Source organism: Clavelina lepadiformis, chromosome 4 (assembly GCF_947623445.1).
Source record: "Clavelina lepadiformis chromosome 4, kaClaLepa1.1, whole genome shotgun sequence".
NCBI classification, from domain to species: domain Eukaryota; kingdom Metazoa; phylum Chordata; class Ascidiacea; order Aplousobranchia; family Clavelinidae; genus Clavelina; species Clavelina lepadiformis.
Window position 1 is genome coordinate 16,505,395 of NC_135243.1, and position 24,123 is coordinate 16,529,517.

The 24,123-nt window shown below is 35.1% G+C and overlaps 3 protein-coding genes across 3 annotated transcripts; 2 read left to right on the forward strand and 1 right to left on the reverse strand.

The window, feature by feature from the left end:
* The first annotated feature begins 1,957 nt into the window (after nt 1-1,957).
* On the forward strand, nt 1,958-10,992 carry LOC143451548 (conserved oligomeric Golgi complex subunit 4-like). Its single transcript, XM_076952179.1, has 18 exons — nt 1,958-2,193; nt 2,275-2,416; nt 3,974-4,056; nt 4,215-4,380; nt 5,636-5,762; nt 5,956-6,014; nt 6,162-6,351; nt 7,039-7,216; nt 7,298-7,387; nt 7,492-7,631; nt 7,751-7,955; nt 8,026-8,135; nt 8,249-8,373; nt 8,477-8,596; nt 9,131-9,361; nt 9,471-9,572; nt 9,647-9,775; nt 10,018-10,992. Exons 2-18 carry the CDS (start codon nt 2,282-2,284, stop codon nt 10,150-10,152), a joined length of 2,325 nt encoding a protein of 774 aa, XP_076808294.1. The 5' UTR covers nt 1,958-2,193; nt 2,275-2,281; the 3' UTR covers nt 10,153-10,992.
* Nucleotides 10,993-11,888: 896 nt separating this feature from the next.
* Nucleotides 11,889-14,308, forward strand: LOC143451549 (uncharacterized). Its single transcript, XM_076952180.1, has 5 exons — nt 11,889-12,120; nt 12,282-12,518; nt 12,678-12,910; nt 13,783-13,944; nt 14,025-14,308. The coding sequence occupies exons 1-5, from the start codon at nt 12,000-12,002 to the stop codon at nt 14,217-14,219; spliced, it is 948 nt and encodes a 315-aa protein (XP_076808295.1). The 5' UTR covers nt 11,889-11,999; the 3' UTR covers nt 14,220-14,308.
* Nucleotides 14,309-15,225: 917 nt separating this feature from the next.
* Nucleotides 15,226-18,549, reverse strand: LOC143451550 (mitochondrial glycine transporter-like). The gene is made up of 8 exons (XM_076952181.1): nt 18,200-18,549; nt 17,524-17,675; nt 17,283-17,373; nt 16,865-16,938; nt 16,575-16,680; nt 16,285-16,459; nt 16,035-16,171; nt 15,226-15,914 (listed from the first exon to the last, which is right to left on the reverse strand). Exons 1-8 carry the CDS (start codon nt 18,212-18,214, stop codon nt 15,810-15,812), a joined length of 855 nt encoding a protein of 284 aa, XP_076808296.1. The 5' UTR covers nt 18,215-18,549; the 3' UTR covers nt 15,226-15,809.
* Nucleotides 18,550-24,123: the final 5,574 nt, after the last annotated feature.

Here is a 24,123-nt window from a genome sequence, read left to right on the forward strand (position 1 = left end):
CTTGTGTAACCATGTCCATGAGGTGCTCAAATTGTTTGTGTTGGGTTGGAAAACATTTAAGCGAAGATTTACAAGTTGCAAAGGAGACATAGATTTATTAGTCATTATTAGTGAGATACAATATGACCTGTGTTCGTTATTATAATCAAAACAACAACATCAAATGGTTATAAAATTTTTGACAACCAATATTTTTTCGAGTGCAAGTACTTTGCGAGCATAAATTGGAAATTAAGGCGTAAGCCATATACAAAGTGTAGATGGGGAATGGTCTAAATAAGAAATTTTGCCGCATCTGGAATTGTGTGTAAAAAATCTGGGCAGAGCATAAAAAGTTGGTTAACTTCGCAGACCCTGGAATAGGTCTATGGCAAGTGCAAACTAAAATTTTATTTGGCAAACTGGAAACTTTGTTTCGCACTTCAGCACACCAATTCTTGCAATACATGACACTTGGTGGCTATATTTCTACATTCTAATTGAAAATTTGTCGACTCTAGGCGACTGTAAATAAAGGCGGAGTCTTTGACTTCAGTCTGGTGGGTAAAATGTTCAGCTTTTGACCGGTGGCAATCAACGACTAAGTCAACTAGAAAAATTATTGAAAGATCTAATATTGTTAAAAATTTTATTTGCAGCTCACCAGAACACCATTATGCACAATACAGCAATTGCCTGTGCACACCGGACAATGCAGACATCTTGTGAATAACTGGAACTCTCTGCAGCAGACCGGCCTGTTCTTGCTTTATTCTCGTTTATTCTGTTATTTATTGCGATTGAATATGACCAACTGTAAAGAGTCGTCACAGTCAACGGAAATAACTTCAAAAGACTTGCTTTTACTTTTCCATATCGAATGTACGTGTATTCTGCCACCTAGCCAACACTACAAAATACACTGTAATTTCCTCCGTCCAAGGATCGTTTGTGAGCGTACTTCTTGTTTGACCATTCTACAACGAGGTTAGCACCATACTTTTCGCTCTCCACAGTCAATGGCGAAAATAAACAAAACAATAGGCCTACAATAAAGATTATTATCATGCCATACCAGGTTCTGGTTCTACCGTTATTGCGACAGCTGACGATTTTAAGTATTAGAAATAGAATTACTTAAGGCAAGAGTTAGGATTTGTATTGTTAGAAGGTTAGAGGGAAAGGGGTTGAATTGTCGAGTCTATATTGTCCGGTTTGTGTTGCCGAATAACCAATTCTGCCACCCAGCAAAACAGCATCATTGGCCTACAGTCCTACACTATCTTTCAGCATTTTGGTTGACGTGACTTGTTTTTAGTTAGGTAATTCCCCATAACTGCAACGCAAATACGTACTGTACATTTGATTTTTGTCATTGAAAATTGTTTGTGTAAAGTTGTAAACTGTGTAGGTCTATTCAAGGCTTACATATTCCTAGTTTTATAGCCTTTTGGTAACAGTATTGTTTGTAACGGTCGTTGTTTGGAACTGTGGACTTGTTGCGTTGGTATTTTCGATTGTGGTAGGTTTATGACATAGCTGTAGAACGTGACACTTTTGTAGCTAAAGTAATGACTGTGGCTGAATCATGACAGTCAGACAGAATTGTCAGTTAACTACCAGACAATGGTTTTCGGCTTTAGCTCATCCACTCATGGGTAGTAAATCTTATTCTTTAGGTTTTCAATTATCATTGACATGGATGAAGTTGTTCACGCTACCAACATTTTTATTTATCCATTTATTTTACTACAAGTCTGCAAGTATTGCGTATTAATAACTGTTTGCCCAACTGAAAGATGGTATGCACGAGTGATCAACATGCACGCTGAAATTATTTTGTTTTTGCTAATTTATAACAAACAACCAAAGTAAAGCCGATTATAAGTAGTAGCCGATTATATGTAAAGCCGATTATACAAAGAATTAAGGCTTTGATCTGGATGGTATGGTACTTGTACTTGTACTGGTATGATAATCTTTATCTTTGGACTGAGGAAAGTGTTTGCACGACTTAAACCGGCAATGATTCCTTATCACTTGAGTGTAGCGTGACTGGGTATCATGACTGTGACTGGGCAGACCACTTTATTGCGAGACCAGCGCTCAAACCACTTGGCTACCGAGCCAACAAGGCTCGGTGATAGAGATGGCCACCAGAGTCAAACTTTGACAGGCTTTATATGAAGCCAGTCTGGGACAGTTATGACTTAGGTGAAGTTTTGATATTATCATGTGATTTTTTGCAGTGCTCTCTTCATTACTTTCATTAGTGTAGGTTTACCTTTGTATTAGTTACAGCATGGAGCTCGGTAAAATGTTGTCGTTAGAAGAAAAGCCAAAAATATTTTCGGATACAAATTGCTTTGCTGATATCAAAAACTTAACTGACATGGAAGAAATAAAAAGTGCATATTTAGACATTCAAAAACTTGAGGTATATATATGTGCTTTGTAGTTTAAAGTTTGTAGTTTAAGTAATAGATTTAAATTCGACATATTTGTGCATCTTTAAACTTAAAATTTTGGATACAAGCATTTATTCATTGTAAGATCATATGCACAATAATGCAACTGAACTTATGTTTGAAAGAATTTTGGTGGGATCAAGGAAAAGGTGGGTTTTGGATAGGCAAAATTAATGTGTTTTTTTCATGGTTGTCCTGTACTTGACACAGAAATGGGATACAGTGCATGATACTCTTTGCCAGCAGGACATGACTACTCTATCAGTTAACCTACAGAAATGGAGAAAGAAGCTCAACAAAACTAAGACCCTGTCTGCAGCTTCCCATCTTAACAGCAACAAGCATATTGTGTGCTAAAGCTTTCTATCAACAGAGGTGCCTCTGCCTCCAAATGTTTTCAAACATTGAGTCACTAAGTGAAAAGCACCACTTTGATAAGACGAATGTCTGAACTTGCAACTCTACATTTGAGTTCGTTGGCTCTAATTTATTCATTGCTGAATACTGCGCACCTGTATGATATTGCTGTGCCCACACCTATTAGATTGACACTGCTGTGCTTCGCACATTGTGTCTGGATGCCTGCAACCCATCACTCCTATTTCATTGGACAACATTCTCATCCTTGTGGGCATGCAGCCCGCTGCGCTTCACTGTGAAGAAATTACTCTCCACCTCGGAAGGCCTAAGAGCTTTCCCAGCTGATCCATTTTAGACTTTTTTCGAATTAATGAGTAAGTCCAACGACTAAAACTGAAACACCCAGTTGTTCCACCCACACTGCTACTGCCAATTTAGGCTTAGGTGTGGTTTGTTGGAAGGATATTCAATGGAGTACAGATTGGCAGGAAATTCCTGCTAAACCTTGCAATTTCATTCCAGATGCTGACTCTCTCACCACAGAACTTTCCCCAGTATATCCTTGGTACAACTTAACCTCTTGCAGACGGCGTAAGTCTGTTCTGCTCAACATTTCACTAACAAGGAGTGGCAAACCCTACAACCAATGTGGTGTGGCACAAAGTAGCAAACCACAGATTAACAGCCGACAACAGATAATCACGTCTAACTATTGCACGTAGTTTAATTGACGACAGCAACAAAATTGTAATATTTATTGGACAGCACGTCACAGTTGGCCCATTTTGGTGTCTTTTATTGTTTTATAGCCACTAGAAACACCTTCACGGCCCAGTACTGAGCCATGGGCCACGGTCTGAAAACTAGTAATCTAGAACATGAGCTGGTTATGCATTATTTATCGATAAGGAATCGGGTTAAAATTACATTAGATAGAGTGAACTACAAGATGAGTGTTAAACATGAAACAGGAGCAATATATAACTGATAATGAGGTTCCCCATGCTAAGGCAGATGTATTGATACCATAAAGCAGCGTGAGAAGGACATTATAAATGTTCCAATTTGTACACAGATATGCTATCATCTATTTCGTATATGACAGTGTATACAAGTACTACGAGATCTGTTAATTAATTCTGTGTATTATTTATTTGTACATTTAGGAAGCTCATACTGCACATCTTAGCGACCTCTTTCAAGGCTGTGCTTGCTTTGATGAAAAAGCAAAGACTTTAAACAAGATGATGTATGAAATTAAATTTTGCTAAAGTTTATGTAATTTACATGATATTCATGCGAAATGTTGTTCGTGGCCAACTGGACTCCATGTATATTCATGTGTATACTTATGGAAAATTGTGTCATACAAAAATTCAGTATTGCTAACTGTGTCTTATTTAACAGACCCAATTTAGAGCTTCTTGAAACTGACAGCAGCAATCTTTGTGGAATCGTACAATTTACCAATGATTTGGCTGAAAATATTAGTTCCAAAGTCCGATTGCTTGACTTGGCTAAATCACAAGTGTTTCAAGCAATACAGAGAGTTGATGATGTACTTGATTTAAAGGTATATGAATGGCATATTACGCAATGAAATATAAAATGACAATGAGAACACAAAAACGACAATTATATATTATTTAAGATTTACGAATAATTTTGGCAAGTTTTCGTTTGTTCTGTTTTTTATGCTTAATGTGCACATATAAAACATACAGCAGTCCAGGTCTACTTGTGTATGGATATAAGCATAAATAATTATGAACATGTATGGTTTTGTAAGGTAAGATGATTGGAAATTCAAAAACCAACTGTTTTATATGTATCATACTGGTATATTAAATAGACTGAAACATATTTTTTCCGTTTCACATCTATATTACGAACTAAAACATGCTTGCTGTACCCACTTAAGTGTGTCTTTATATATACATACATATATATATATATATATATATATATATACAGACACAGTATATATATGTTGTATCATCTGTATATATCTTTCTAACTTTAAAAATGCTTCTGTAATGATTTAGTTGTATTTGGGACAAACAGTAAAGTTTGTATATTTGATGACATGTTATAGTCAGTTTTCCTCCTCAAACTAGGTCTCCATTCCAAAATAAGGCCATTTGTCTCTGACACAAAGGTAGAAAGTAAAACCTGCCTTAGGCCATTGTAACAAGTCCATAATGTTTTTCTCAATGGTCAACAAATTTGTATTTCAACATCCTAAAACGTGTGTGTCCCAATAGCAAACATCCTCAAACTTACATAACCCTAATGAATTAAAAGCCAAACAGAAAAATCTCTAATAAATAAAACCCTTTTTAGTTCTAATCGAAAACTGATGAAATTGCGTGTTCATATTTTCTAATACTTTGAAAAAACACACAGGGTATACAGTATACACTCTAAGTTACATTTCCTCAGGTAAAGGCAGTGGAGGAAACAACTAACTTTATTAAACTTCAAAGATTTTTGCAGTAATCAAAATTGCATTCGAACAGTAAGAAGTTGATCATGTTATGATTTAGAACTAGAGAAATATGTAAATCTGGAATGACATTAAACTGCGGGATTTTAGGGTTAAGGGTTTTAGGGATTTCATTTAAATAAAATAATAGTATGTTGGACTATTTTTATTTGGAATGACATCTTATGGGAAAGTTTATCTCTGAAAAGGTGGTGGGTCTCCAATGTAATGCCCTAGGTATTGTCTTGAGTTTAGTTAAAACGAAATGGGAAAATACTAAGCAACTTAAGCATTCAAGGAGTCTTCTCTGATTATTATTTATTACCTGAAGTGTTTGCTTTAGTTTTGTACCGATGGTGTGAAAGCTGCCATGGAAAGTAATGACTATGAAAAAGCTGCAGCAAACATATATCGCTATTTGTGTCTTGATGAAAACGTTATCAAACAAAGTGTTCACGATGCTACGGAAAGTAAGTTAATACTCTCAGTAATACCTACCCATAAAATCAATAGTCACAAGTTCGGAAGGTAACAAATATCAATACATCAGGGAAATTTTATGTCTTTTTATGCTTGATTTACTATACATTCAATGATAAAAACATACTGATTTTGTGTTTTTTTGATGCAATTATTGAAAGTTGTTGCTGAAATTTAACTTAGGTTCAAGTATCAATGCTTCACTAAAAGTTTTAAAAGATGCTCGGGTAGAGATGTCACAGGTAATGTATTTTCAGATTTTATGTTTAATATTTCTGTGTTTTGGTTAAATTTGTTTTAAAAAACTCAACAAACCAGTTATTTCTGCTAAATAACTGTTTGTCTTGTCAAAGTACTAACTTACTTTCTTATAAAAAAATACCATTCAGGTCGTGTCTGAACAGTTTGACAAGGCTGTTTCTGAAGGAAATTTAGCGTCTGTCGAACGTTTCTTTAAAATATTTCCTTTACTGAAAATGGAAGATGAAGGACTTGGCAAATTTTCGGATTACCTCTGTCAAGAAATTTCCAGAAGCTCCCAGGAAAATTTGAAGCAAGCATTAAATATGGATCCATCCAGTTAGTTGCAATTCATTTGTGTATTTAGGGGTGGGTGAGTGTTGGATTACGGTCCCCTCACGATCTCAAATTTTTTAACTGTAAGCGTTTTTTTTTTTGTTAATGACTCTTTATCAGCTATAACCATCGTACTATTAAGTGCTAGAAAAGCTTTAGACAGCAGTGTTATAAAACACTGATCAGAGTAAAGGACTTAATGGGCTGATCTTCAAACGCAACAGGTAGCTTGTCCTTCTTGTCATAAAGCATTGAGTGAAAATTTCCAAGGACTTACTTCCAACAAAACAAATTGCACTCTGCAGTTCTTGATTCCGAGTTGTTCATTGTCTAATCAACTTGTAAAAGTAAACTTCGGCCATCCATATTTTTCAAGATAAATGTTGAGACGAACTATGTTAGAAATTTCATTGTAATGTGATTGTGGATACAGCCCCAACACAATACAATCTTTGTTTATTAGAAAGTTTGACTGATTCCAGCAAAATGTATCATAGACAACTTATATGTCGGTTGTATACGGGTTTACCAAAATTGTGAACCATATGCCAATTGCCAGCTACTGTAAACACTATTATATGAAAATACATTTCATTTCTAGACTTTGTAAGTGGTTTTGCAAATTCCATATTTTAGTTACTAATATGAATTTCGTATCTGATGGATGTACTTAATTCATCTTTTTTGCAGATCATCGATATAACGTGATGTTTGCAGATGTGCTAACATTACTGTTTGAAGGCATAGCAAGAACTGTTGAGAAACAGCAACCATTGGTGGAAACATATTATGGTCCTGGAAAACTTTTCATATTAATCAAGCAGATTCAGATGCAATGTGACAGACAAACCAAAATTATCTTAGATGAGTGAGTTTGAATTTCAATTCACATGTGTGTATGTTAGCAGTTAGCACACTGCTGGTTAACAAATACATTTCATTCTGCTAGGTTTAAAAAGGTCAGAAAACTTACCGAGACTGCCCACATGGTGCAACGGTCAATGTACGCAACTGGAAAAAAATCTGAAGAGGCAATGAAGTAAGTGCGGATAAATCAGAATTGGAATGACCACTTTAGTTTTACTCTGATATTATATTCAACCGAATGTAAATTGTTTATACAATGGAAACACTACTTAACAGGTTGGATGCTCGTAATTTGGAACCGTTGCTAAGTGAAGTGACTGTAATTAGTTCAAGAACAGAGCTTTATCTTCGTTTTTTAAAACGGAGAGTTCAAGCTGATATTGATACAGTATTTTCCTCAGAGAAAATTATAGAAGGTGATTGATATGCTTCATGTATTACAACACCATTACTTTGATAGAAAATTTTTTTTTTTTTTAATAAACCATTTACTAAACGTTTACAACAACAAAAAATTTATGATTTGATTGGGTAGAAAATAAAAAAGAACTACAGTCATGGATAACAACCTGTGAAGTTAGCCATCTCATACAAGAGGTCATAGGGTATTACATAATAATGGAGGAGTATTACATGAGGGAGTCCATTGCGAAAGCCATTCAGCTGGATAATATTGAACCAGGAAATCTTACCAGCAGCATGACCGACGATGTTTTCTTTATCCTGAAGCAGTGCATAAAGTATGTCAAAAATAATATTCACCAAATGAGATTCTTAGGAATTATTCTTACGAAAAATATTTACAATCAGACGTTCAGTTACAAGTGATTCAATTGACTGTGTGTGTGCAATGCTGAATCATACAACAAGCGTCCTCGATGCTGACTTTAAGGATGTATTGTCTAATCAAATCAAAACAGGTAAAATCAACATATTTTGTGCTGCAAAGCTACAGCCTTTACAAACTCTTTTTAAGGAAGTGACCAATAAATCAGTAGTCTAACAACTAAGTTTTCTTTGTATTACTAATCAGGCTTTCCTTCTGGTGGCATGCTGGACAATATTAGCTCAGCTTACAACGTTATGCAATCTTCTTTCCAGCAAGGAAAGTTGCAGAGTGTTGATGAACAAAATAACGCTACTAGACAACGATTTTTAGTGAGAAAAACAGCTTTGAAAACATTATTTAATTACTTGAGAATTTTCAAGCATTTCTCAGTATTACAATGTAACATGATGATTTGTTAATTTTCCGTTTTAGTGCACTTTGAACAATTGCGAAGTAGCCAGTGAACACATACAGACACTGCGAAAAAGTTTGGATGCTGAAGTTTCAAAAGTATTTAATCAGTTGTCAAGTCAAGGCCAAGCTAAGTTAGAGGTTGTAAGATTTAAAATTTATTTTCCAATTTCCTTTTTACATGTTTTTTGTTTTCAATATCAATTATAATTTTGCTTTTGTTTATTTACCAGTCTTGATGTACCAACGGTGATACCAATGATAAACTTCCAATATTTAGCTTGTATGTTTTGGATCACCACACTAGTTATTAAGGATCTTGTTGATATGCTTACAATGCATTCAGTACTCGTTACATATATTGATGCATGCAGTTAAATCTTTATGTACACACACCGGACCTGAAATGATTTCTGATAAATTTAAAGCTTTTATTTACCTTCTGAGTATTTTTTAAATCAAAATTTCAACTCAAGTTGATTAAAATTTTCGGACTAAACGAGTTGTCTTCAAAATCACATTTCGATCTGTCTAAATGTAATAATTACTACTTAGAGTATCTTTGATTGAACGATTACAAATGGCATTTATCTTGTGGAATAGTATTAGATGAAATTTAACAGAAATATAATCTAATAAGCATTTATCTAATTTTATCCAATGTTGATCTGACAGAGCTGTCTTATGGACCTTGGATTGTTATCATCAAAATTTCAGAGTTTATTGCAAACTGGTTTGAAAGAATTAAGCACTTCACTTTTGAAGCCAGAAGTAAAACCTTGGATTGCAAATTTCCTGTCAGTGTCTCATAATCTGAATGAAGATGATTTAGCTAATTATGAAGCTAACGATCCATGGGTACAGGAAGTGATATACAACCTGCAGATGTTAATCAATAAGTTTCAGGTTAGTATTATTTTCAAACGTCTTTAATGTTGCGCCTGTTCTAGCTATGTGAAGTATAGAACTAAAGCTGGATGCGTGTTCTAATCTTCGGGGTTGATGTTTTTTTTAGGTGTCATTGTCAACAACAATTTTTGATCACCTCGTTAGTTGTTTGATTGATGAAATAGTTGTCCAACTTGAAAAAGCACTTTTTAAAAGCATATTTAACCGAGTAAGTAACCTTCATTGATATTTATTTAAAAAATAAACGCATAATGTTAATGATTAATTAAACTTCCTTTTTAGCTTGGTGCCTTGTTTTTTGACAAAGAACTACGTTCAATGGTGAACTATCTCACATCTATAACGTCATGGACTGTTAGGGATAAATTTTCAAGATTAATGCAGATGTCTACAATACTAAATCTAGAACAGGTATTATGCTCACTGCATTAGATATACAGTAAGTCATTATTGTACACAAAGCCGGTTTGCAGTTTTTACCAAACCAAATTTAGTACATTTATGGTTCATATTGTTTTTGTATGTATTGGAAATTTTAAAATATGATAAATCGTAGTTCGTAACGCAACACCTTTAAACACAACTAAAAATATTTGGACCAAGCCTTGTAGTTTTATCTTTTTGGATTGAAATATTTGCAAACATTGTGTTAGGTGACTGAAATTGAGGATTATTGGGGCCAACATGCTGGTTCACTTACATGGAGATTAACTCCTGCTGAAGTTCGACAAGTGTTAACACTCCGAGTAGATTTTAAGTCAGAGGATATAAGAAAGCTAAAATTGTGATTTCCCCCCCAAAAAAACATTATTTGTGCTATGTTATTCTCGCTACGTTAGATGGGTAATATACTCAGGATAACGACCTATGATTTTATCAAGGAAAATAATTGTGTGCGTATTTCGTCTGCACTTTACCCATAGATAACCGTGGTGCTTTTACATTTGTCGTTCGTATTTGGTTCTTTTTTGTGCTGTTTAAAATTGTTCGTTTATTCGCACTTCTCTCCAAAATTTGACATCAAATCTGTCAGTAATTGTATCATTGCCGTACGCACTGCAGAAAAGTTTCATGGAGAAGATATTGCGACGTCACGATTTCAGCCACCAAACCCTCCCCATGCGTGCGCCAGTGAATTGTATAAAACCAAATCAGATAGTGGTTTGTCGAAGACGAAGACGCAGTGTTGCCAGTATTCCTTAAAAAAAAAACAGGATAAATAAAGGGGTCCGTAAAACTTTTCTCCGTTTTCTAAGAATGCTCTATTGTCTTTGTCTGACTTTGAATATCTGCTTTGCCATGTTTGACGCATGAGCGTGAAGCATATTAGTAAAATGTCTTTCGGTTACGACATACTAAAATAATAAGTAAAAAGCGTTTGTTTCGTTATAAACAGCTCTTGGCTAGAACACCATTCAAAATGAGATGCTGTACTTTCTTGTCCGTGAAAGGTTTTCGTAGTCGATTTGACATTGCTTCATTTCATGACAAAAATGTCTTCAGTTGACCGTAAAAACATTTTTCAAAAGTTGACAACCCTGCTAACTCGTAGCTTGTCCTACGTTAAATGTTGATTTATAACGGCAGATGATTTGCAAAAATAAACACACTTTATTTATTGCTGAAAACTGTGCTAGTTCAATAACTCATAACAGTAAAACCTATTTTACTGCATGAGAGAACGTTGGTACACGGACTTCAAACTGTATGTATGTTTATTGTAGTATGAAGGAAGCTCGTTAAATAATTAATATAGGAATTGCTTTTATTTCGAGTTGATGAGAATGTTAGATATTTTTGACAATTGGCCAGCTGCAGGTTTGGAACCTGTACACAGAACGATATGCAACTGAAAAAAGTTAAACGTAGACTTTGTTTCGAGACAATTTTCAATGAAAGTGAGTTCTCCAGCCAACCACATCTTCAACTTTGACATTTCAGTGCTTCTCAACCAATGGGCCATGGCCCACTTTAAGCATTTTGAGGTAGGCCACAGAGCTCTATGAAAAATTGCAAGTCATGGCTTCCAGATGAGGAAGTCATTTAGTTTCATTTGTTTTTCAAATCAACTGCTTTATTACTTATTTGAAAAACAATAAAAATATAAACAAAATGGCACATCGTTATTGCTCAATGCTCATACGTTATTTATATTCATAATAGTACCATACTATGTCTCCATATGTTAAAATCCCAGTGTATTCCTTTATTTCGGAATTTTAATCTTGTTTTAGCATTTAATCCGAGACGAAACTTCGGCTGGAAAATAAGGGTTAGCAAATTTATTAGTAAGGTATTCCATTATAATTGACAATTCCATAACCTATGTAGGCCTACGCAGAACTTAGAGAAGAGGGTTATGAAATACTTCACAGAACAAAAGAACCCGTGATTTATTTCATATGATACACTGGTACGGTATGTTAAACTAGCAAAATGTAAGATCTACTTCCACCTTTATTATGTATTAACAATTTGCATTGTTTGGTGACAATTCTGTTCAAAACCTCTTGGTGATGCGAAATTTCAGGTGCAAGTAGCAAAGTGAGTTCAAACAGTATGTATTGAAAATGCATGATGTTATTGCGTAAAATGAAATAATAAAGCGATAATTTAAAATAAAGCATAAAATGTGATGAAGACCAAAAAACTGCGATCCCATATCATTACATGTGCGATAACAGCAATTTTGAGTGCGACATGTGCCTTTGTGGCATTCTATCAAAACAGCTGGGGAAAATGGAGAAAAAATTCAGGTAAGCAAAGAATGTCTGCGTTGTTCTACCCTAATATGAGACCATCACTTTGTTGCTTGAAATCGATTAGTCTCATCAGTTCTTAGAAAAACTGTCGAATTATGGTAACTGACTTGGCAGATGATATTTTCTTAAGCCTTAATCGTGAGCTTGATTTTTAGCTTTGTCGAATTGTCTACCATTACCACCGCCTATCGGATGTGCAGAACATTACAGTTTGCGTGAAATATTGGATGGAAGGGACACAGATTTTGCCTGGCTTTGCTTCCTAAGCGGCTTGATTTCTGTTTCTTCATTTGCAGCATGCGTTTATGTGCTGTTTGGGGAAGAAACACCTATACCAGGCCTGGAACGACACGTGTTGAAAAAGCCAATGCTAGTTTCATTTCTTTTGGTAGGTAAGTCGTTTTATTCACTCTATGTTGGCGTAGCCGTAGCATAAATATTGACTGTTATAATTGCACTAAAAGACTACTTGTATGCAGTATATACGCAGGTGAACGGTTTGGTAATCGTAATATTTTGGTAGTAATTTTCGTGTAATGGTCAATTTTTAGGTATTTTGAATGTTCTCACTTGCCTTATTTCAACTTTTCGCATCAATATCATGACCACCCTTCAACGAAGGCAAGGATTGTTCCTGGTCAGCGGTTTAATTCCAGTAAATTCTTTGTCGTTTTATCTATCTGTGTTGGCTGGTTTACTTGCCCTTGTTGGTAGCTGGATAATGAATATGGTGACTTTTGATGATGCTGAAGTTAGGCAGAGGTTATCCAAAACTGTAAAACAGGTAATTTCTTTCGTTGGCTCCTATGTTTTTTTCGGTGGCCACGGCATTGCACCAACACTGGATTGTACCCACACGGAGTTGCACCCGACGTAATCGCACCCACACTGGATTGCACCCAAACAGAGTTGCACCCACATGGAATTGTACCCAAACGGAATTGCACCCAACAGAACTGCACCCAACGGAATTGCACCCAAACGGAACTGCACCCAAACAGAATTGCAATTGCACGCTTTCAGGCTTTAGAACTGCAAGCAACATCTTCATCTGCCTACTGTAAATCTGTAATATATGAGAAAATACGTTACGTACGTACCATGGTTAACAGTTAAATGATTTAAGAAAACCTATTTAGCCTAACAGGTGGGTTACACGCATAGATATAACATATGCTTTCCTAAATTATTTAACTGTTATCCATGGTACGTACGTAACGTATTCCCTATTATGTATTACGGTACTTGTTTCTTGCAGTCCCAAAATCCGAATGTGTGCAATTACGTGTGGGTGCAATCCTGTGAGGGGAGCAATTCAGTTTGGGTACAATTCCGTTTGGGTGCAATTCCGCCTGGGTACAATTGTGTGTGAGTGCATTTACGTTGGGTACAATTCCGTGGGTGCAAATTCTTGGATGCAATCACGCGTGGGTGCAATGGAAGCGTTTTTAGTTTAAACAGAATGTAAAAAGAGTCAAGGTTTTCGGCTAAACCGAAGTTACAAAATAAAATTGACCGCACAACAACACACACAAATTTAGATTTTCATAAAATTACCAAAACATCTACATATAACTGTTTCTCTGTTCGTTACTACATTGTGTAAAATTAGTAACAACAGGTGAAAAAGTGAAACCAAAACTAATGTATCTCCAGCACATGGCAAGAAACCTGATGTATCCAGACGACAAACGAAGCACGAAAATGGTGACGTTTTCAAGTATGCCATCCGACATGGAAGAAAGGGCAGCGGAAATTTGTGTTAAGGCAGTGATGCAATTCGGTCTTGAAGAAGACATTGCTGAAAATATTAAACAGGTATGGTTTATCATATTCTTAATCATAATTTTTCATGGAAAACAAAGGCATGCTCTAACGAAATTGTTTTATTTTTGAAGACGTTTGAGGCGCAGTATGGACCAACTTGGCACTGTGCTGTTGGTGCCAACTTTGGAAGTGCCGTTCATCACCGAATAAATGAATATATCGAAGTTTCAATGCCGCAAATTTCAGTTTTAATATTCAGATGTGACGAGCCTAGAACATCCGACCTCGACCAAACGTCTGATTCTACATCACCTGACTTTAGATGAATTAGATATTTCCAGGGCCCATTTTGGGCTTAATTCTTGACACCTTATAAGATACTGTGTAGAAAATGAAATGAAACCTGTTTCGCTTACAGCACGTTCTCATTCCTTAACTTATTTGTTTCAACTTTGGGACTTTCCCGATGTTATCTAACTTAAAAGGGAGCGCCTAAAATGCCTATACTCCGAAACAATCCCACATTACAAGAGAGAAGCGATAGTAACATATGGATCTATCAATCATTCCGAACTTGCAAGTCAAACTTAGGCTATTTGGCTATATATGATTCTTGTTACTTTGTTTGAATTATTCTGGCAAATTAATTAAGGAAGTATCTTGTCCGAAAATATTTGAAGGATGACCGATGCTGTTATATTATTCATGTTTTAGAATTTAGAGCATCACTTGTAGTGGTTTATTTAGAATTGCTTTGAAAGGCGGCAATTTTTAAAAACTGGGTCTAAAATTCCCGCAATTGTCCACCTCTCCCAAAGTGCACCGAAAACGAAATGTTTGACGTTTTCGCATCTCAAAATTAAATCTATTAACTTACTATTTAAGGAAATGATGCAAAATTTTCCAATTCATGATATACAATTGTGAAACGCCATATATACCTGCCCATCGTAAGCTATGTTTTGGTATAATTATCATAAAGATTATAATTCCAAACTGTTCACCAGACTCAAGCGTCGTTAATGCCTTGCCCTGGCATATGCAGATGATACGACAGCGCATAAATGAAGATAATCCAAAAAATTCGTTAAAATATTCAACCATACGACCAAATACTGACATTATTATCTATATTTTGTCTCATTAAGAATTCAAGTTCACTATTAAATTAAATTCAATTAAACATGGCGTAGCCACAGCAAGTTAAATTATTATTATTCAATCCCCACTTTTCAACTGCCAGCAAGACTATCATTACCACGAACGCTTGTCAGTTGCGTCGGGTAATACAGTAATGTCTGTCGTGTTCCAGATGTACAGCACACACACGTATACTTGTGCCTGGGACCTTTATTTATGACTTATCATTTGAAAACGGAATTGCACTTACACAGGCGAACTGACGTCCAGGCGTTTATTAAAAAAATGCATAGGGTAACAAGTTACTTTGAATGCAAAGAGTCTAAATTAGAGCAGTAGATTAACGAACAAACCGGTTCACTTCAAGTATGAAAACGATGGTTCAATATTAGTGACGTGAACCACATACTGTAGCTGTAGTGCATGCAACAAGACTTGGATAGTGCTCTTTACATAGTATCTCGATGTACCAACCATTACACATGAACAACTTAACAGAAAAGTATTTACAATGTGAGTTGGACTTCACAGTAGAAAATTGATGAAGCAATAATTTAATATAATATGAATTACAGGTAAATGTGCACCAACAAGCATGTATAATTTAGATGCAAACTTTATGGAAAAATATGGGTAAAACTAACGCAAATGAAAAAAAATAGTATCTTAGTCAATTTATAAGATAAACAATTGGGAACAATAATTGTTAATTTAAACCATACATACAATCAAAAAGATAACAAGACAACAACAAACACAAAAACTTCAAAGCATAACTACTTGTTCAAATATTCATACACTGTCCACGCCATTGCTGCCATCAAGGTTCTTCTAGTTACTCTTGGAGCAAGGCCCGCAAAGTAACCATATAATCCATGTTTCTGAAAAATGGAAGTTGTCTCAACACACAAAATAACAAAGCTTTTACCATTAAGGATAGTCGCCTCGAACAGTTTGTCCCACAGAAAATAGCAAATTGACAGTATTGATACAATACTAACCTTATATATGTACAAAATTACATCCACTACTTTCGCTGAAGATTGGCTGACTTGCATTTTCGTTTTAATAACATCTGCTGGTTGAGTGACAATTGATGCAAAGGTTCCAGCAACTATGCCACATGCAAAGTTGTACACTGGAATATAAAAAATGCGTAAGGATTTCAGTTTTTAAATTTGGTGATTATCCAAAATAAGGTATAAAAACAGTAGTTAAGGTTTGCTTTATAAAACAGAAAAAAGTATGTACAACTTCCTCCATCTCCAAGCTCTTTTGCAGAGTTGTAAACCATGAGGTAGAGCCCAGAAAATGGTGCATCCCTTAAAAGTGTGGGTGTTAAACCTCTATATAGACCCTTTGATCCTTCTGTATGCTGGATGTTAAACAGGGCTTGCCAAACACTGCGGTATTTGAAGCTTCCGCTCTAAAAAGACTTTTCTTTTAAAATTATTTTAAACAGAGTACCACGACAAAACTGCTCATCTACAGTACAGACTACAGTAAATTTTACAATAATAATTAATATTCAGGCTTTTTACCTCGAAGCGAGTTTTAATAACAGTCATTGGAAGCATACACGCTGTCGTAAAAGTTCGGGCACTTGCACCAAGTATTACTGATTCAAGTGCAGATGGTTTTCTGTCACTACACATGGCACAAAGTGAGGGATAAAAATTGTAGCAGCAATAGAAAGTTACTTATAAAAGGTAAATATGTTCATACTGTAAAAGTGGCAATAAAATACTTTTCCTTTTACCATAATGGTTAAATGCAGAATAATATTCCATTATTGTGAGTTTATTTTAACATTGGTAAATATCATGTATACCTGTAGTACTCTGACTTCAACCAATGTAACGATGTGAAGTACATGCCCACTCCAGGTACGCATCGAAAAAATGACTAAATAAATGTTTAGGCAAATATAAGTTGTGCTTTCTTTAGAATACATGTGCCAAAAATAGTAAAATAGCAGAGAAAGGTTTTTAATTTTGCCCAAATTAGTTTCACCTCTGCTCATGCCTTTAGCGTTTGCAAGTTATACAAACAATAAGGTATAATGATAAGGCTGTAACCAGTACAATAATGAAGGTAGCAGTCAGGAGATGTGATTGATGGTTGTTTAATAGTAATAAACAACATGATATTGTTATCTAACACAATAAACCATTCTCTGACTTTTGCAATGAATTAAAATATTTAAAAAGCTCTTTTAACATGCATAGAAAATTATGTAAAATACATACTGGAGAAAATCCTTTCCATAATCCTCTAATTGATTCAGTTTCTATTACAGATCTTGCAATGCTGTACATTGTTGACTGCATGGCCATGCCACTGCCAACATAAATCAATACAATAATTAAGTTGTTAGACAACTACAAAATATGTATGTCAGAAAAAAAATAAATCACGTAAAGCTATAATAATGACTGCAGTCACAATTGAAATACAACTTCAAACTAGAGTAAGAGAAAATGTACATACCCCTTTGAAGTAATTCCTGGCATGGATAATGCTGTTTTTGCAGCTGCCATTTGTATTCTGGTTTTAACCAAGTCAAATGGTTGGAACAGTATGAGTGAGCATGTTCCACTTACGCTGCCTGATACAAAGGACTTCAGCAATGGGTGAGAAAACTGTAATAAATTTCCAAAATAAGTGACAAACTGGTATTTCACCCACAAATTGCATAGCTCCAGACAAGCAGGTGGGTTGGAAGAGAAAATCAGAGATAAGTTTTATCAAAAATAATTTAGATCAATAATTGAGTAAATTTTGGTAATAAAATTAGGTTTAGTATATGACAACTTTTAGGCCAGCTGATCAAATTCATAAAACACTCTGAATGCAAAATTTTTGTCAATTTAAAAACTAGTATATAGATTCGTGAACTAGTACTAGAGTGAATCTAATAATAAGATCTCTGCATACGAATTCATGCTCCTAGCTTGACTACATAATCTCACTACCAAAGTTCATGCTAATAGTGAAAAACGTGCATTAGGCCTCTCCGGCTCTGCGGTGAGGTTTATGCAACATCAAAACGAGATACAGTGCCTTAAAACTGGTTTATGGTAAAAATTTCAGATGCATGAACTCGGAATAATGAGACCGCACTGCCAATAGTCTATAATATCATAACAGTAAAAAAAATACACACCCTTGAGGTATCCATGTTTGACTTTTGTTCCTTTTGACGTTGTGAAAATATTTGTCTTTACGTGTTGAATTTACCAAACTGTTGATTTTATTGAAAAAATAGTTCAAGTAGTGTTCAATTTTGTGGATATGGATGGAATGAAGATTTATGTGTTTCCATCCATCTTTATAACATTCATCGGTGAAAAAAGTTCTTCAAGAAATTTTGCTGATCTTGACAACAGACTTTGTTGATAGTTTGGAAACATGATGATATAGCTACTTAAATATGAAATATAATGATTCTGTTTGCATTCCTGTTATAATGCTGAAACCTTAACCCCTAGCTGTGAATGGTAAACAAAGTGTTTCTAATTTCGGAACTATGGTAGTACTAGAAATGCAACAAATCTGCCATTTGAATAAATTTGCATTCATAAATAAGACAGATTTACCTTATTTATTAAGTTAATTATATATGTGCTCTGCTCAAACACCCCTGGACATTTTGAACAATATAACATAGAAAGGCATAACTACTACGATGGTGACACACACAAACAGTATAGGGTTGCTCAGAACCGAGGAAATTCTCCAGATTTCTGTCTCAAGACAATTCGTAGGGGCAAACTGACTGTACTGCATTGTAAATGGGAATTAGCACACAGCCTTCATAAAACATAACCAAAAACTTTGTTGCGCTCTCCTACTACAGTAATAACCAAATATGTTTCAGAAGGTGTAGTTTTCTATTTTCAACCCAGTTATACCCTATAGTACTGTTTCCTTTTGTGTGGACTAGGCATCCTGTGGTTGTCCACTTGTATACTAGAACCAAAAAATTAATAGGAGTTACTCCAATAGACCCTTTCCGAGTTAGTCTGGGTGGCAAGATTCTTTCGCTCGCCTACACTTAACAATGGAAAATGTTGATCCACTGTCTTTTTAAATGACAAGCATTCTGGTGATTGGATTGTAAAGATTTCGCTCAGTTGAGTTGCATATAAATTCCTTTACTTGATAAGAAATTAAAAATATGTTGCCTACTTGTTATTTTACAGTGATTTGAATGCTACGCACTGGACTAGTTTGATACGAAGTCACATTACGTGGTCAACGTAGCATGCAATGTAAAATGCGTAAGAGTTTGCGTGGTATCTGCGGTGGGTTTTAATGTAATAATTCAGTATGTAATTACATTTAGTTGACTATTTTAAACTTTGCTTGACATTGGCAGCAAACTATAACCATACCAAGACTCCAGAAAGAAATGTGGCCATACATGTATAATATTCTAATCGTGTGCACAACCAAATGACGCCTTGGGAGGTCTAGTACAGGTCTTCTTAAATTTTTGGTTCTGCAACCCCATTTTAGAAAAGAAATTTCTATGCGACATACAAGTTTACACAATCCACCGAATACAGTAGCTGTTGCCTATCTCGTAATGGAAACAGTAAAGCGAATAAAAAATAAACAAAAAAACAATTCAAATTAATTACACAAATTTGTTTCACGACTCCAAACGGGGTCGCGACCCACAGTTTGAGAAGCCCTGGTCTAGTATACAAATGTATTCTGTGGTTGTACACTTCTGCACTACTACCCAAATCTTTATCCTATAGGCAAATGCTTTCCCCAGACAGTCAATAAGAATTTGGACTACCGAGCACTCCAACAGCAAGCATTTTGTAGCTTTATCTACCATATGGGCTTAAGCCACAAAAACGAAGGACCAGAACTGTAGAACGCTAAAATGTTACTGTGCTAGCCTATCTGCTAGCCTATCGATAAAAGCAACAAAAACTTTATCTCGTGCGACCAAAACAACTACACCCATACCAAACCACTCGCACTGCTTATTCTTTGTTAGAATGATACTGTACCAAGCCATTTCATGGGATTATCGTCACGTGACAAAACCAGCTCACTCGAGTACTATCAACATTTATTTTTAAGATTTTAAGGGTTGTTTTTATAATTTTAGTTTTAAAAATTTATTTCAAAAGGGCAAGTAATTAATTTTTGAAGTTTTTTTAACCAGTTTATTTAATTTATTATTTACAAATTTTAGAAATTATACAAAATCTTCATATTAAACATAATATATTTTTGCGTCAAAACAACCTTTATGTTTTGAAAAGTGACGCAACTTTATATATTCATCTGCAATATCGAGAGCAATCAGCGTGGAACCGGTTTGCTCTGGTCTTAACGCGCGCGTTTGCTACTGGCTACGATCGTGAGAGCTTGCAAACACAGATTCACGAAAAAACAATTTCATATTGACTTGTGACCATTGTTTGCTAGCTACGGTAGTTAATCAAAGTTAATTAAGGTATTTGTTTTGTGGCTGCTTTCACGGCTGTATGGTTATCCATAACAAAATCTTTATATTAACCTCTATTTATTTCTATGGTCTTTGATCCATATGGTAAAATTTAAAATTTCGTTGAACCCAGTGCTCGGCCACATTTGTCATTTGCGACACATTTACAAGACTTTCGAACTTTGGCGACACACTTCAACTAAAAGTAGGCCTATACACCAAACATACAGGAAATACTATTTACTACACATTGTGATTTATTTTATGAAATAATGGCATCTTGGCACAAAATTTCTTTTTTGTTTCAAGTCCATTACATTGCCGCCTTTTGACATATCAAGAAAAAAATAGCTAATTCTGTGTTTTGCTCTATTTTAACTGAAAGAGAAAAGAACCACAGTTATAAATTCTGCCAGAATTTTCCTGCTCCATAACTAGGTTTTCGTTCAACGTTGCAGTTGATTTTCTCTTGTTATAACTTGATAACAATCAAAGATCATGACTCATGAGTAGGGCAAGTTTTTGTTGCACTAAAAACGTGAGAAAGTTGCACTTAATTTTAACAAAAGTTGCAGTAAAAAGTTGCATTTATGCACAAGTTTTTAAAAGCATTAGGGTATGAGATACTCGAAAGGATCCGTTGTATAACCCAACAGTTTAAGATTTGCAGGGTGTCTGCTTGTTCCGTTTCTTTCTTCGCTATACAATCGATCATGCATACATTTTTATGTTCTATATCTATAGGTTTGAAACCTACATGACAGCATATCGCTGTCAGCTCCTGCACAGCTGTCAAATTTGGTACTTTCCCAATTCACGGACGGCCTGGCGAGACCGCCGAAAATAACATTTTTTGCCGGTACGCAGCAAGAAAATAACGCAATGCGGAAATAATTTTTCGCAAAAAGCCAAACAGCAAAGCGTTAACCCACCCCTCCCCTCCCCCCAAAACAAGTCAAATACCACACCCCAAACCCCCTAGGTCTGCAACTAACTAAGCTATCTCAACAAAAAATGACCTCGAAAGACTAGACACAACCTGTTTCCGTTTGTGCGGGCTTGGCCAAAAGCCAAGTCATACTTCCACTTCTAATTTAGTTCGGGCACTGTCGTGCTTGGCTGGGGTTGTTAAACTTTTAGCTTGCAAGTGTTGCGTCATAGATAACATTGAGATGCAGCTAATCCAACACATATCTCTTTGTTATGCAAAGCAAAGAGAATAGAAACATACTAGAAAAAGTTATATAGCATGTTTTTTAAATCACTCCTTTACATTTTGCACAATACTTAATAAAAGTTGCAGTAAAAATTTGCATGACAAATAGAAAAAAGTTGCAAAAAGTTACGATATAAAATTCTTACAAACAGCTTAAAACATCATACTACATAAATTCTGAGTATTTAGGAAGCTGCCGGAAGCTGTAAAAAAAAGTTGCAAAAGTTGCAAAAACTTGCCCTACTCATGAGTAAACATGTGATAACTTAAAATATGGCAGACTTCAGCGGTTTGTCATTCAGCAACAGTTTATTGACGGTGTACTGTAGGCAGTGCCGGATTTACCAATAGGCTACGCAGGCTGAAGCCTAGGGCCTCAAGTCCAGGGGCCTCGAAATTCAATTTCAAAGTTTGGGATTGATGCCGCTTTAATTGCTTTAGAGAACCTTACGTCGTATTTTTAGGGCAGGGGTTCGTATTTTGGGCACTTTGACACCTTTGGTATACCATTTTGTACCAAAGACATCCCAAAATTAAGAACATGCAAATAGTGTCTTGTTTTTTTTTAGGAACATTGGTTGCTTTGCACACACAGTCGAATCTGACTTCAAAATAAAATAAGGGGCCTCACAAATGGAATAGTCTAGGGCTCTAGGCCCTAGGGCCTCTCATGGTCTAAATCCGGCCCTAGGTGTAGGCCTCATGGCTACTCTAAGATGATACGTATTGCCCCGACTGTGAAATTAACTAGCATTAACTCTATGGTGTTGAGACTGATATCTATATATATATTTATAAGTCTATATGTATCAAAGTCTATTGGCTAATCGTATTTTAGAAATCCTCTTATAAAATGGAAAAGAAAACAGTTTAAAAAGAACAGTAGGCCTATAGCTTACAACACAACCATAAAACTTTGGTTGCATCATCAAATAAACACATCTACAAAATTACTTGGTAAACTGTGAAGGTTTCCTTTATATAGGCTACTTGAAATGGAAACAAAATACTTAGACGGCGTAAATATTTGCGGCGTGTACATACCATGCAAAATATTAAAAAGCTTGCCTGCCATATAAGCTGATTTGCCAAGTAAAAGAAAATCCTTTTTATTTTACCAACAATAAACACTGGAAAGAAATCGCTACACAGATTTTGGAAAAATAAGCTTTTGCTTTTTGTTTGATCAATCAATTTGTTCTTCCGTTCGACAGTTTAATATAGCAAAAATCAGTTTACAGTATGTTTTAATGCTAAGCAAATTTATTTCAAAGGAAAATTTTCTAAGATTATGGTTTAATTAAAGCAAGGTTTTACTGTTAAGGGTTTATATATACTGTTTCATCATCTTGATTTACAATGGTTATCCAAGATGGGACAAAAAAAAATCATTTTTATTTCGTAAATCGCTCAGTAAATAACAAAACATTTTATTAAAACCTAAGCGCTTAATCTCAAGAAATGCCATATTTAACTTATTCCGAAATTTGTCAAAGCATATCGCGTTTTGTGTGAGAACAGTTTTCCCTAAAAGTGTCCCATCATGCGTTGGACGGCCTTCCCTTAATTCATAAGTTGTAAAATAAAGTCATGTTTCTAATACAATTAAGTAGTAAAATAGCTCATTTCTAACTTAAAATAACTATACTAATTTAAGGTAAAATAACTTAATAAGAACCCATCATGATAGTTTTGAATAAGTAGGCTATACCTAACTGTGTATATTACACAACGGCCTGCGTGACCTACGCTTATTGTGAAATCATTTTCTTTTTTTATGGCGTCCATATGCTTTTTGCAAATGCATTATAACAGCAAGTATTATATTCAAAATAGTAACCTATAACCGGTTATATAACAAGAAACTGCAGGGTGCGTGATAAAATATAAAATACACCAGAGAGCAAATAAAAGGTATAATAACACATCCAAACCAAAGAGTTATTGTATTTTTTGGAAAATCAAATGTACGCGTACAAATGTGTTGCTTTTAAATGGTCATGGTAAACATTAGAAAGCATGCATCTTCAAACTTAAACTGCATACAGTCACTCTGTTAATACGTAACTTAATGAGTTTAAACTTTAAAGGCACAGTGCAATGTCAGCCGTGACATGCTATTGTAAAAAACATTAAAACAAATATTGGGTTAATGAAAGCGATGATTTACAAAAACAATGGCGGTTGGTGTACATGCAATGTTGCAGGCGAATTATTTTAATCATTGCGTCTCTATACGTATCAGCAGCACCTGTATGTAGGAAATTAGTTCTAAGCTTCCCTCGAAATAGATAAAAAAGAAACAGGCTATATAGGAAAAAGGATTATAAGCTGTGAAATTTAGAAACTAAAAACCGATTTCTGTGTGTCACAAACCGGAGACACTTATTGAGAGCAGGAT

Bases quoted from the DNA above. Each gene is read 5' to 3' on its own strand.
- LOC143451549 (XM_076952180.1), top strand. From the start codon at position 12,000: ATGAAGACCAAAAAACTGCGATCCCATATCATTACATGTGCGATAACA. The intron at 12,519-12,677 runs GTAAGTCGTTTT...GTCAATTTTTAG, and splicing joins AGTTTCATTTCTTTTGGTAG to GTATTTTGAATGTTCTCACT. The intron at 13,945-14,024 runs GTATGGTTTATC...TTATTTTTGAAG, and splicing joins TTGCTGAAAATATTAAACAG to ACGTTTGAGGCGCAGTATGG.
- LOC143451548 (XM_076952179.1), top strand. From the start codon at position 2,282: ATGGAGCTCGGTAAAATGTTGTCGTTAGAAGAAAAGCCAAAAATATTT. The intron at 7,632-7,750 runs GTGATTGATATG...TTGATTGGGTAG, and splicing joins CTCAGAGAAAATTATAGAAG to AAAATAAAAAAGAACTACAG. The intron at 7,956-8,025 runs GTATGTCAAAAA...ATTTACAATCAG, and splicing joins ATCCTGAAGCAGTGCATAAA to ACGTTCAGTTACAAGTGATT.
- LOC143451550 (XM_076952181.1), bottom strand. The intron at 16,939-17,282 runs GTATGTATTTTA...ACATTTATTTAG, and splicing joins TATGGAAAGGATTTTCTCCA to TCATTTTTTCGATGCGTACC. The intron at 16,460-16,574 runs GTAAAAAGCCTG...AAGTCTTTTTAG, and splicing joins TTATTAAAACTCGCTTCGAG to AGCGGAAGCTTCAAATACCG.